The sequence below is a fragment of the Salvelinus namaycush genome, chromosome 32 (genome assembly GCF_016432855.1).
Source record: "Salvelinus namaycush isolate Seneca chromosome 32, SaNama_1.0, whole genome shotgun sequence".
NCBI lineage: Eukaryota > Metazoa > Chordata > Actinopteri > Salmoniformes > Salmonidae > Salvelinus > Salvelinus namaycush.
Window position 1 is genome coordinate 18,116,101 of NC_052338.1, and position 13,027 is coordinate 18,129,127.

General features: G+C 44.4%; 1 protein-coding gene across 1 annotated transcript in view; it reads right to left on the minus strand.

Annotated features, from left to right (window-relative positions):
* Positions 1-13,027, minus strand: part of LOC120027043 (PHD finger protein 14-like) — a 111,403-nt gene that overhangs the window by 49,535 nt on the left and 48,841 nt on the right. The window contains exon 15 of the mRNA XM_038971888.1: positions 12,730-12,854. Within this exon, the coding sequence (XP_038827816.1) occupies positions 12,730-12,854 (125 nt within the window). The remainder of the gene's footprint in view (positions 1-12,729; positions 12,855-13,027) is intronic.

Below are 13,027 nucleotides of genomic sequence, written 5' to 3' on the forward strand. Positions count from 1 at the left end.
AAACGTTTCTCCACCATACCATGAGTCGTTGGTGGAATAGCTAATGGGTGTTAAAGTCTGTTCAGTTCATCATCTTCTTTAACTAATGAAGCGTAAATAATTGAGTTTAGAGTCTGGAATTAAGTACATTAACATCATATGCATAAATCCCGAGAGTGTGTGACTGGTGATAGTGTTTAGGGAATATGCAGTAGGGAACATTTTAGTGTTGAGAATGGGGTGTGGATGACACGTCCTCTATTTGCACATCAATAGCTGGTTTCAGGGCCTTAATGCATGTTTTTAGTCCAGGACCAAGTTTATTCTGTGTCAGCCCTAAACCTGTTCAATTGACTAAAACCAGAGTAACAGTTTCATTGGTAGATAATTGGCATCTTACTAAGTTGTAGCAGAGCCGAACAGCTGGTGCACATCAGCAGGGAACCTGCAGAGGTAGGTGGTCCACACACACACACACACACACACACACAGTCACACTGGATGGGCTGAGCAGGCATATCGGCCTCAAGGAAACAAGGGGAATTTAAAGCACCCTCTGGCCTCCTCAGTGAATAGAAGACAAATGACCACAAGTGTGTCTGTGGCGCTAATGAGCTATCCTCTGATTGTTGCACACAACCACCAATTGATTGATCATGAATCTCCATCTGTACAGGGCCAAGAGAGAGGAGACACACACACAACACTTCCCAACTCACAGGAGGCTTCTTTTGTTTTATTAGGCGAGTGTGTGAGCACGACACTTTGCTCCGTTTACTTCTTTTAATTACTTTACCTTAATGAACCTATTGTACTGTTTGTTGTGTATCTCGGTGAGCATCTTTGAATTAAAACACTGCTCATTGATGCAGACTGACTGGCTGCTGGCTGGTGAGGAGATGATTATTAGTTAATAGGAATTCTAAATGACGAGACCTGCGTTTTGCAATAAGTTCAAGAGGAAGTAACCTTTCCTTTCTGTTGTTCTGCATCGCTTTCTGTTTTCCAGTTTTCATTCAATTTGAGTCAGGATCTTTTATTAAATGCATTTATATCTAGGAGTACTATTCTTTTTTTTACATTTCACAACATACAACAATTCTGTGTTCCTTTCACAATTCATACGTTATATCTCAGCAATTACAATAGGTATGATAACAGTTATCTATGGTGTCCCCCAAGGATCAGTTTTAGGCCCACTACTTTTTCATTGTATATGCTACCACTTGTTTTCCTCTTCTTCCTCAATGAGCTCATATAAATGTTTAGTGCTGCAGGCCAGTCATTGGCTAGTTGGTCTGAGAGCTAAGTGATGCAGTTGCCCCACCATCCCACCCTTCTCTTCACTGACTGTGTCCGTTGTACGTGGTCGGTCAACCTCTATCTGCTCTGAACACTGCCCTTATAGACTCAGCCATAGCAAGGTCCTTGATGTTATCAAACCAATTTGTCTCTGCTTTAATCATTGGGAAAATTGAGCCGCTCGCTCGTCTCCCCTCCTCCCTCTCCTCTGGAAGGAGACAGAATCCAATCACTCATAAGAGCGGTTATTGATTGATGTAATCTTATTGGGTGTGAGGTGGGCGATTGATTGGTTTTGTCTGCTACACATGTTGCTCTCGGCGGGCGACTCGTATCCACTTTCATCTGCTGTTTAATCTCTGACAGGAGTTCTTAGGGGCCCTCCTCTGTGCCACATCCTCCCCTGTATCTCCCTCTCCCCCTCCCTCCCCTTCTCTATCAGTGGGATGACAAGCAGGTGGATTAGCCTTGGTTTGATCAGCTCTCATCACAGGTCTCTCAACTTCACATCACATTTCCCTTCTTCAAAGGGTGTGCTCTGGAGCGTGTGGCCCCTACAGGGGTCCTCCTAGACTTGCTCCTCCTCACCCACAGGCGATCACGGCCGATGCCTCACACACAGACACGACCAAATGAAATCAAAGGGCATTTTAGCGAGATTATACGGATATGACACAAAGAAAAGGGATTCACAGGGTTTAAAGTTAAAAGGATGTGTTTAAGTCAGAAGGCTATCTTGAAGGTGTATCCTCGTTCAAAGTACATTTAAATGAATAATTTCAGTTTTTTTTTACCATAGAGACGTTGGGAGGAAGTCAGATCCAATTGATTCGCGGGGTACCTAAGCCATGCGAGTTACAATTGGATATTAAAGGAATCAGAGCAATTACAGACGTTTAACTGTAGGCAAGTACTACTGCTTAAAGCATCTGCAAACCTTAACTCAACTGAGATAAGACCATTGGGTTAGACAACTAGGTTGCAGCTGGGATACAAAATATAAGTACTTTATCTACAGTATAGGTAAATGTACACACAGGTACATGATCATAAGATTATTTTAGAAAAAGTAGTACTCTGATGCACTTTAAGCCCTAACAGAAAAAAACGAACGCAAGATGCAACAATTTCAATGATTTTACTGAGTTACAGTTTATATAAGGAAATATGTAAATTCAAATAAATTAGGCCCTAATCTATGGATTTCACATGAATGGGCAGGGCCGCAGCCATGGGTGGGCCTAGTAGGGCATAGGCCCACCCACTTGTGAGCCAGGCCCAGCCAATCAGAATTAGTTTTCCCCCACAAAAATACTTTATTACAGACAAGAAATACTCCTCAGTTTCAGCTGTCCGGGTCTCAGACAATCCCACAGGTGACGAAGCCAGATGTGGAGGTCCTGGGCTGGTGTGGTTACATGTGATTTGCGGTTGTGAGGCTGGTTGGACGCACTGCCAAATTCTCTAAAATGACATTTGGATCTTTGATTTCAGCTCTTGAAACATGGGACCAACACTTTACATGTTGTGTTTATATTTTTGTTCAGTGTACATGCAGGGGTTCTACTCTGGGGAGAGTCATATTAGTGGTTATGGCACAGCTGCTGGACAACCAAAGTGCAACATAACAAGCAGTGTAGTCTAAATCAGATAAATGGGGAAAACACTTTAATGAGTCAAGTCAAGAAAATATTAATTTGCTAAATGTTTGTTAGTGGTAATTAAATGTTGTTTAGTTGTTTGGGGATTAATCTGCATGCAGTATTTTGATTAGACTCTTTGTGGATTAACTAAATGGAAAACAACGTGGCGTCGGTTGGCCTTGAATATCACACTCCAGGATGAAGAGCATCATCATCATCAAGGTCCTCATCACCAACAGCAGCAACAACTTCAACATTGTTATCATCATCAACACCTTTATCATCAAAACCATCACGGTTGTCAAAAACATTCACAAAGTCTTCCCTTGGTTAAAAGAATGTTGAGCAGAAAACAAATAACCCCCTGATGACAACACATCGAATCCGGCCCGGTGATCCTTTGATACGTGACTTATTTACGTCTTTGTTGCACCACATGCAAAGAGAAAGTGTAGTCCATGCATGGAACAGTCCAGACTTATTTTCTTCATCCCAGGCCTCCCAACTCGCTCTTCTTCACGAGCCAGAGCAGGAGGAGCGGCGCCGAAGCCCCCAGAGTGTTTGAAACAACGGGGAAGAATTTATCACACTAGGGCAGTGCAATTACCTGGAGGGTGTTCACGTGACGGAAGATCAATGCGCCACAAAGCGCTCAGCCATCGACTCCCACGTCCCACCCCGTGACAAAGTAGTTCTGTGAATTATCTTCATAGAAACGGAGGGAGTGGATTATTGGTCTTCTCCTATAGCCTCTCACTTTTTGATTTAGTGTCGGGGCGGTGGGACGGTGCTGAGACATTATTAAAGAGACATTGTTTTACAAGGTGGTCAGGAGGAGGTAATGAATGTGGTGAGACAGAGACACCATTGCAAGGAATTTACAAGCTCGTTAGGACAACTCACTCACTACAAGGAGACAGGATACTATAGTGGGGTAGCCACAAGCTGCCTTCACCTGGGTTCAAATACCTTGCCTAGAGCAATGGAACCAATAGAACAGTCAAAAAGTGCAAACCCTACCCAACTGGCACTCGAGGCAGACTAAAGCAAATGCTGAAAGAAAATGGAAGACTTCAAATAGATTTGAACCCAGGTCTGGACCTGCCAGGGACTGATAATTCACCTAGGTGGCCATGAGGCTGCTATTCCCCTAGTCCACCAGCAGGGGGCCTCAGTGGCCGAGCTCAGAGTTTATGTGCGTGTGTGGATTGGAGCAGTAGCACCAGCAGTTCTGTGGCCTCTGCTTTGCAGGTAGAGCCTCACCCCTCTAGCCTCTGACTGACCTAACTAGTGCCTGAGCCTGCTCACTGGGGGCCTCTCTGTGCTGTCACCCCCTGGCCTTATGTTCTGTTACAGGAAGGGAAGACACAGTCTGACACACAGGCGCACACTCCTTAACAGTGTACATCTGTCTGCGCGCTGGGGCAAACCCCACACTATTAGGATATAAGGCACCTCTGGGGGTTGGGTGATTCATCCTAGTGTGTAGTCACTGAGACATAGGAGGGGAGGAAAAAGGGAATAAAAAAAGGAGAGAAGGATAAGAGGAGGAAGGAGGTGCAACCAGGAAGTGAGCGGACACACACACTGCGACGGTGGAATCCGTGGGATAAGAGAGGGGAAGGAAGAAGCTGGCTGGGGAATAATAGACTTGAGCTGCTTGGCTACTCTACCCACACAGCAGCACAGCCCTAGCCTGGTATGCCTTTTGTCTTCTCTTTTAATGGTGGAGGAGAGGAAAAAAAGGAATGAAGTCAGCAAAAACAAAATGCCGCCATTAAATCATCTCGGCGGATCCTGTGTCAGGACGGTAATGGGAAACGCACTCATCATCCCAAAGGTTACTGCTCTTCCAGAAACTCCCTCCTTCTTTCTCTCCATCCTTCCCCTCTCTCCCTCCCTCCCTCACCCAGTCCTTGTCTCAGACTTACTCATCCCCATGGTCAGAACACAGCTGTAGCTTCCCTACGCCTAGACCTGCTCCCCGTGTCTCTGTGGACCCTGGGCTAAGAGGGGCTGAGAGGAAAGCAGGGAGAATGAGGGATTGGGGCAGTTACAGTTCTCTACGCTGTGCTGATTCCATCTCTATGAGTCTCAACCTCAACGTGACACTGCTGCCTGTCTGTCTGTCTGCCTTTCTACTGGGCCCAACACGCAGTTCTTCTCTTCCAGTCCTGGATTCAACATCCATTTGAAATCTTTCAAATACTTTCAGCGTTTGCTCTTAACCCCCTAGACTGCAAGATGGTCCATTAAGCCAGGCAAGCTTAATCAAGCCCAGCTAAAAGAAATAATTTCAAATAGTGTTTGAATCCAGGTCTGGGCCCAACATGGAGAGTGTCTCTCTGCCTGTATTTTAGTTGCTGCCTATCCATCTGGTGCCAGACACATTGGAGGCTTTTGTTATGCTGTTAACCAGATTGTCGACAAAAGCCTCTCTATTCTATGTCTGCCTCTCTCTCGCTCTTTCCCTCTCTATCGGTATCTGGCACTGTGTGAGAGGGAGAAAGAGAGAGGGGTGAATCGGTGCAGCAGCAGGAGAGACCACAGAATCCGGGTTTAGCTGAAATAAACAGATCAACTTTGTGACAAAGAGAGAGAAAGAGAGGGAGAGAAAGAAAGAGAAAGAGAGGCAGACCACTCCTCCTCATCAGCTCTACTGGCCTGTTAAGGGTCAGCTGACGGTGGCAGACGAGGAGGCACTTCCCCCGTAATAAATCAGAGATGACAGAGGGCGTTAGACGCACAAACGGAACGCTGTCCACCGTCGACACACCTTTACAACAATTACACTGAACAAAAATATAAACGCAACAATTTCAAAGATTTTACTGAGTTAGAGTTCATATAAGGAAATCAGTCAATTGAAATAAATTCATTAGGCCCTAATCTATGGATTTCACATGACTGGGCATGTTGATCACAGATACCTTAAAAAAAGGGGGCGTGGATCAGAAAACCAGTTAGTATCTGGTGTGACCACCATTTGTCTCATGCAGCGCGACACATCTCCTTCACATAGAGTTGATCAGGTTGTTGATTGTGGCCTGTGGAACGTTGTCCCACTCCTCTTCAATGGCTGTGTGAAGATGCTGGATATTGGCGGAAACTGCAACATGCTGTCGTACACATCGATCTAGAGCAGGTACTCCCAAGCGCAATGCCATCGGGGGTACGCAAAATAAAAATGTGATTCACATTAAAAAAAAATATATATATATATATATATATATATATATACACACACACACTACTGTTCAAAAGTTTGGGGTCACTTAGAAGTGTCCTTGTTTTGAAAGAAAATCACTTTTTTGTCCATTAAAATAACAGCAAATTGATCAGAAATACAGTGTATTTCAGACATTGTTAATGTTGTAAATGACCATTGTAGCTGGAAACGGCAGATTTTTTAATGGAATATCTATTCTTGTTCTGAGAAATGAAGGCTATTCCATGCGAGAAATTGCCAAGAAACTGAAGATCTCGTACAACGTGGTGCAACTCCCTTCACAAACTGGCTCTAACCAGAATAGAAAGAGGAGTGGGAGGCCCCGGTGCACAGCTGAGCAAGAGGACAAGTACATTAGAGTGTCTAGTTTGAGAAACAGACGCCTCACAAGTCCTCAACTGGCAGATTCATTAAATAGTACCCGCAAAACACCAGTCTCAACGTCAACAGTCAAGAGGCGACCCTGGGATGTTGGCCTTCTAGGCCACCACATACCTATGTGAGACTCTCTCCAATACAACCCAACATTGCAGAGTTATGTGCTTCCTTTGAAGCACACCCTTCTCATTAACCTGTGGTGAGTTATTCATATTTTTCGATTAACAAATACGGTTTTATATTTAAGATGGTTAAATAAAGAGCAAAATGATGTATTATATTATTTGTGCTCTGGTCCTATAAGAGCTCTTTGTCACTTCCCACGAACCGGGTTGTGACAAAAACTCACACTCATTCTTATGTTTAACAAATGTATCGTATAGTGTATGTGTGGCAGGCTTACAATGGTGGCAAAAAACAACATTTGAGAGTGCGCTGACCCTGGTGCTAGAGGGGGTACGCAGCTGGAGGTTGATTGTTTGAAGGGGCACGGAACTATAAAAAGTTTGGGAACCACTGATCTAGAGCATCCCAAATATGCTCAATGGGTTACCGGGTCTGGTGGGTATGCAGGCCAACTGGGACATTTTCAGCTTCCATGAATTGTGTACAGATCCTTGCGACATGGGGCCGTGAATAATCATGCTGAAACATGAGGTGATGGCGATGGATAAATGGCACGACAATGGGCCTCAGGATCTCATCACGGTATTTCTGTGCATTCAAATTGCCATCGATAAAATGCAATTGTGTTCGTTGTCTGTAGCTTATGCCTGCCCATATCATAACCTCACTACCACCATCGGACACCCTTATTCACAATGTTAATATCAGCAAACTGCTCGTCCACACAATGCCATACACACGTTGTCTGCCATCTGCCCGGTACAGTTGAAACCGGGATTCATCCGTGAAGATCACACTTCTCCAGCGTGCCAGTGGCCATCAAAGGTGAGCATTTGCCCATTGAACTTGGTTACGATGCCTAACTGCAGTCAGGTCAAGATCCTGGTGAGGACAACGAGCACTCAGATGAGCTTCCTTGAGGTGGTTTCTGACAGTTTATGCTGAAATGATTTGGTTGTGCAAACCCACAGTTTCATCAGCTGTCCGGGTGGCTGTTCTCAGACAATCCCATAGGTGAAGAAGCCGGAAGAGGAGGTCCTGGGCTGGCGTGGTTACACGTGGTCTCCGGTTGTGAGACTGGTTGGACGTTCTGTCAAATTCTCTAAAACGACCTTGGAGGCAGCTTTTGGTAGAGAAATTAACATTCAACTCTCTGGCAACTGCTCTGGTGGACATTCCTGCAGTCAGCATGCCAATTGCAAACTCCCTCAAAACTTGAGACATCTGTGGCATTCTGTTGTGTGACAAACTGCACATTTTAGAGTGGCCTTTTATTGTCCTCAGCATAAGCTGCACCTGTGTAATGATCATGCTGTTTAATCAGTTTATTGACATACCACAGCTGTCAGGTGGATGGATTATCTTGGCAAAGGAGAAATGCTCACTAACAGGGATGTAAACAAAAAAATCGGAGAGAAATAACCTTTTTGTGCGCATGGAAACATGGGACCAATTACTTTACATATTGCGTTAATATTTTGGTTCAGTGTAATTAGCTGTGTAACTCTCATTTATCACTATGGTGATAAGGTGAAAAAGTCAAGAGTTTATTCAAGCTTTAATGCTGAGAGCTATAGGGGCCGGGAGGCCAGGATACTTCACATACACACATATGAGAGTAGCAATATTCTCTATATATCACAGTTACTTTTCCCCAATGTGGTAATACCACAACATATTATAAATAATCACATATAGAAATGTATGTAAACTAATACTAATCACATATAGGCATGTGTGTAAACAAATATATTAACAATGAATATGTTTAGCAAGGAGTCCTTAAGGTTCCTACTCAATAGTGAGCTTAACTCATTTTCTTCATAACACAGTAATAACAAAAGGCATATTATGATATAAAATCAAGTGTGAAGGCACAAATAAAATACACAAAAAAGCTTGGCCTTGTCAATAAATACTGTACACACCGATCACACAACACAGCTAAAAAGGTGTTTGTTCACACATTCTAAACTGTTGGAACACATGACATATTCTCAGGTTAAAAGTACATTTACTGTAGGCTACTATAGCCCTAATGGCTTAGATACAGAGTTGGCCATAGCCTAGCCCTAGGCCTAACGGTTAGATACAGAGCCATGCATGGTAGGGCTGGAGTAGGATTAGTAATAGGGTTAGCTGTAGTAGGGTTAGCTGGTTAGCTGTAGTAAGTTTAGCTGCAGTAGGGTTAGCTGTAGTAGGGTTAACTGGTTAGCTGGAGTAGGGTTAGCTGTAGTAGGGTTAGCTGATTAGTTGGGTTAGCTATAGTAGGGTTAACTGGTTAGCTGGAGTAGGGTTAGCTGTAGTAGGGTTAGCTGATTAGTAGGGTTAGCTGTAGTAGGGTTAACTGGTTAAATGGAGTAGGGTTAGCTGTAGTAGGGTTAACTGGTTAGCTGGAGTAGGGTTAGCTGTAGTAGGGTTAACTGGCTAGCTGATTAGTTGGAGTAGGGTTAGCTGGATAGCTGATTAGTTGGAGTAGGGTTAGCTGTAGTAGTACTAGCTGGAGTAGGGTTAGTGGTAGTAGGGTTAGCTGATTAGCTGTTGTATGTTTAGCTGTAGTAGGGTTAACTGGCTAGCTGTAGTGGGTTAGCTGTAGCATGGTTAGCTGTAGTAGGGTTAGCTGGTTAGCTGTAGTAGGGTTAGCTGTAGTAAGGTTGGCTGCTTAGTTGTAGCAGGGTTAGCTGTAGCAAGGTTAGCTGTAGCATGGTTAGCTGTAGCAGGGTTAGCTGTAGCAGGGTTAGCTGGATAGCTGATTAGTTGGAGTAGGGTTAGCTGTAGTAGTACTAGCTGGAGTAGGGTTAGTGGTAGTAGGGTTAGCTGATTAGCTGTTGTATGTTTAGCTGTAGTAGGGTTAACTGGCTAGCTGTAGTGGGTTAGCTGTAGCATGGTTAGCTGTAATAGGGTTAGCTGGTTAGCTGTAGTAGGGTTAGCTGTAGTAAGGTTGGCTGCTTAGTTGTAGCAGGGTTAGCTGTAGCAGGGTTAGCTGTAGCATGGTTAGCTGTAGCAGGGTTAGCTGTAGCAGGGTTAGCTGGAGTAGGGTTAGCTGGAGTAGGGTTAGCTGTTTAGCTGGAGTAGGGTTAGATGTAGTACGTTTTGCTGGTTAGCTGTGGTAGGGTTAGCTGGTTAGCTGTAGTAAGGTTAGCTGGTTAGCTGTAGTAAGGTTAGCTGGTTAGCTGTAGTAAGGTTAGCTGGAGTAGGGTTAGCTTGAGTAAGGTTAGCTGGTTAGCTGTAGTAAGGTTAGCTTGAGTAAGGTTAGCTGGATCTCATGGACAGTCTTCTAAATTTGTTGTGGAGGAGGCAGAAGAGGATGAGGAGGAAGAGGGAGAACGAAGATGAGGAGGGCTCATTGGAGTGACATGACGTGGGGAGTCACCAGGTCATCCTGTACAGGGATCTCTAATCTCCATAGGAAAACCATCAAATGTATTTGCTCAGCAGATTTTCCAGTGGACCTAAGCATTGTGAGGTTTGGCAGCTCCCAGTGGCATGCATATAGGGTCCCCAGACAGATGAGGGGAAGAGAAAAGGGGTGACATAGAGGGTCCTGGGATGGGGGTGAGCGGAGGAGTGACATGTGAGGGCAAACTGTGACACTTCTGTCAAGGACCCTGACAGACAGACGGACCACATGGCAGCTACTCAGTTGTCAGCACTCACTATGGGGCACTGGGGAGATGCGCACACACATACACAGAGCTGGGCTGCTTTTAAAGAAGTGTCAGTTAAACTGTCACTTTAAAATACTAATGAGAGGAAGGAAGGGAGACTAAGATGCCTAGACATCTACTGTACACTCACACACTGACATTAGAAGTTACAATAACCATTCATACAAATGTTGCTATAATTTTTATGTTAAACCTTAGGCTGCTGTTGGGCCTAAGCGGCAACTTACTTCTCAAAAGCCAGAAAGGGCAATCATTCTACTAAAAACCACTACTTTTTCAAGGTCTACTAGTCCTCTACTCTAGAAAGTTCTACCCGACGACAACACTAGAAGAAGATTATGAAAGCCTAAGTTCAAGTGCATCTCCAATTAAAGGCCTTTACTGAGGAAAACACCATGTGATTGGACCACAAATGACTGGAGTCAATACAACTGATTGGTTGTGGTGATAAGATGCTCAGGGAGGTCAAACGAGTGAAGTGCCATCATAGAATGGATGAGAGAGCGAGAGAGAGAGAGGGGGGAATCACTCCTTAGTCCAGTTAGGCCATAGAAGGGCCCTTAGAGTTGACAATGACGATCACAAAGGGCCTGTCCAGTAATACCAACATGTCCTTTCTTACAAGAATGACCAGTTCAGTAATACTGAACCTCCCAACATTTTATTTGCTCAAGTATTTTAGAATTCCTCAAAGTTAATTTCAATTTCTGCCTCTCTCCCTCAATTTTAATTGGACGGCCAGTAGGTGGTCCAATTTGGATCATGAAGAAGACCATGGTTGTGAACGTCAAAGATGGCCATCTGATCCCACACCCGCCGCCGTCATTCTTCCACGTAATTAAGTCCCTCTCTGTCTCTAAGCCAAAGGTCTGCTTCTCTCTCTCATCTGTCCAGCAGTGTCTAGGTGTGGGGAGGTGAGGAGAGGTCTGCCCCGGCTCTCACAACCTGTGCAATGCAAAGATAGAAAGAGTCAGGGCAGGCAGCACACCTCACAGCCCCCGACCTCCTTAACCTATAAAACACTGACAGAACCACACATTATTAGCTTAACCTTACAAACACTGATAACTAATACAGCTCACAGAAAGAACCCTATGGAGTAATAAAGTGAATGTATCATACGCTTTCAGTTACAATTAGCCTATGACCACGTTTCCATCCAACCATATCATGCGGATGAATTACCTGACGCATGAAAAAAGTCCCGACCGGGCTGATGGAAACATTAAATGCTGGTACAACTTTAGAAATGGAGACAGACGTTTAGATTTGTTTCTTCGACATGGTGGAATCTTATTGTGTCAAAATGTATTATGCGAGAAAGGGCGGCGGGAACGCCTTGATGTGCAAATATTGATATAATAAGTAAACTTGGAGTCACGCGATGATATGTTGTGTGGTCCTCCCACTACGACTCGGAAAGCATGCAGGTTATTAGGCTACAGATGAAATAAGTTATGATGAACTTCATGCTCCTTTCCAATAAATACTGAGGGTCTTATTCTGGTGACATGATGGATGCTTGGCTGCCGTTTGACTAATACAAATAATATCGCTCTTATCCATAATAATCTCATCATGTAGGTAGCCTACCCGCACTGTATCTGTGAGCTGTTGGCTAGAGCACACGTGACAAGACCAGAGTGGGCACATTTGTTATATAATGCAACAGTTTTTCTTGCAAAACCATCAGTAAATGCAATGGAAACCCATTTAACTTGCATTTTTCATTTGCTACATGGGAATTTAACGGTAAAAGCTATTTTTATGTGCACTACATCATCACGCACAGCCATTTATCCACAAACAGTCTGATGGAAACATCTCTGGTGGGAAAATGCACAATTTTGAATATTTGCATGAAAATCTGTTGCAAACTTAGCTAATGACAGTCACAGTTTGTAGGTCATATGGAAGGAAACTACAGTGGTCTATACACTCATAAATAAATACTCTGATAAATCAGTCAGTCTACAGTGTGTTAATGCGGACTGTTTTAATTCACACACTACTGAGGGATGTAGTAAAGTTCCGGCCCTGTTTAAGCAGCGTGAGACAGCTGAACCTCTGATGGGAGACAAGGGCAGATCAGGCTGTTCATTACATCTTGATGATGTGTGTAAATGCAGTTGGCAGTTCAAAAGAGGTGTTCTATAGAGCTGCTGGCCTCAGCCCCGCTCACCAGCCCCCCCTCGCTCAGCCTACGCAAGGCAGCCAAGGCCTAATGAAGACTGAACTTTAATCTTCAGGAGGATACAGCTCCTCACACACACACACACAGGTGCGAATACACACACAAGCATGGGTGTTCACACACACGCATGCACACAGACCTCCTTCCGCCTTCTCTCCTAATCTCCACACACTTCCCCTCCCCTCCCTTCACACACACACTGTGACCCACCTGACGAGGTTCTCGTTGTCCCCGGGTCCTTTGCAGGAGGTACAGTCAGTCCTGGTGTCGTCGGCTTTAGGGGTCTTCTTCTGCATTACAGACTGACGCTGACGCCGTTCACGTAGAGCAGGTTCCTATGGAAACACACAGGCTGATTAGAGCAGACAATGCTGTGTGTGTGTGTGTTAATGGTGTAGAAGAGGTGTTAAGGAATATAGAAATATCCAGGTGAATAGAGTAGTACTGTATGTAACACAGGGGATGTGTATGTACTAGTTGTGAGTGTGTCAGGGAGGTTAGGAGATGT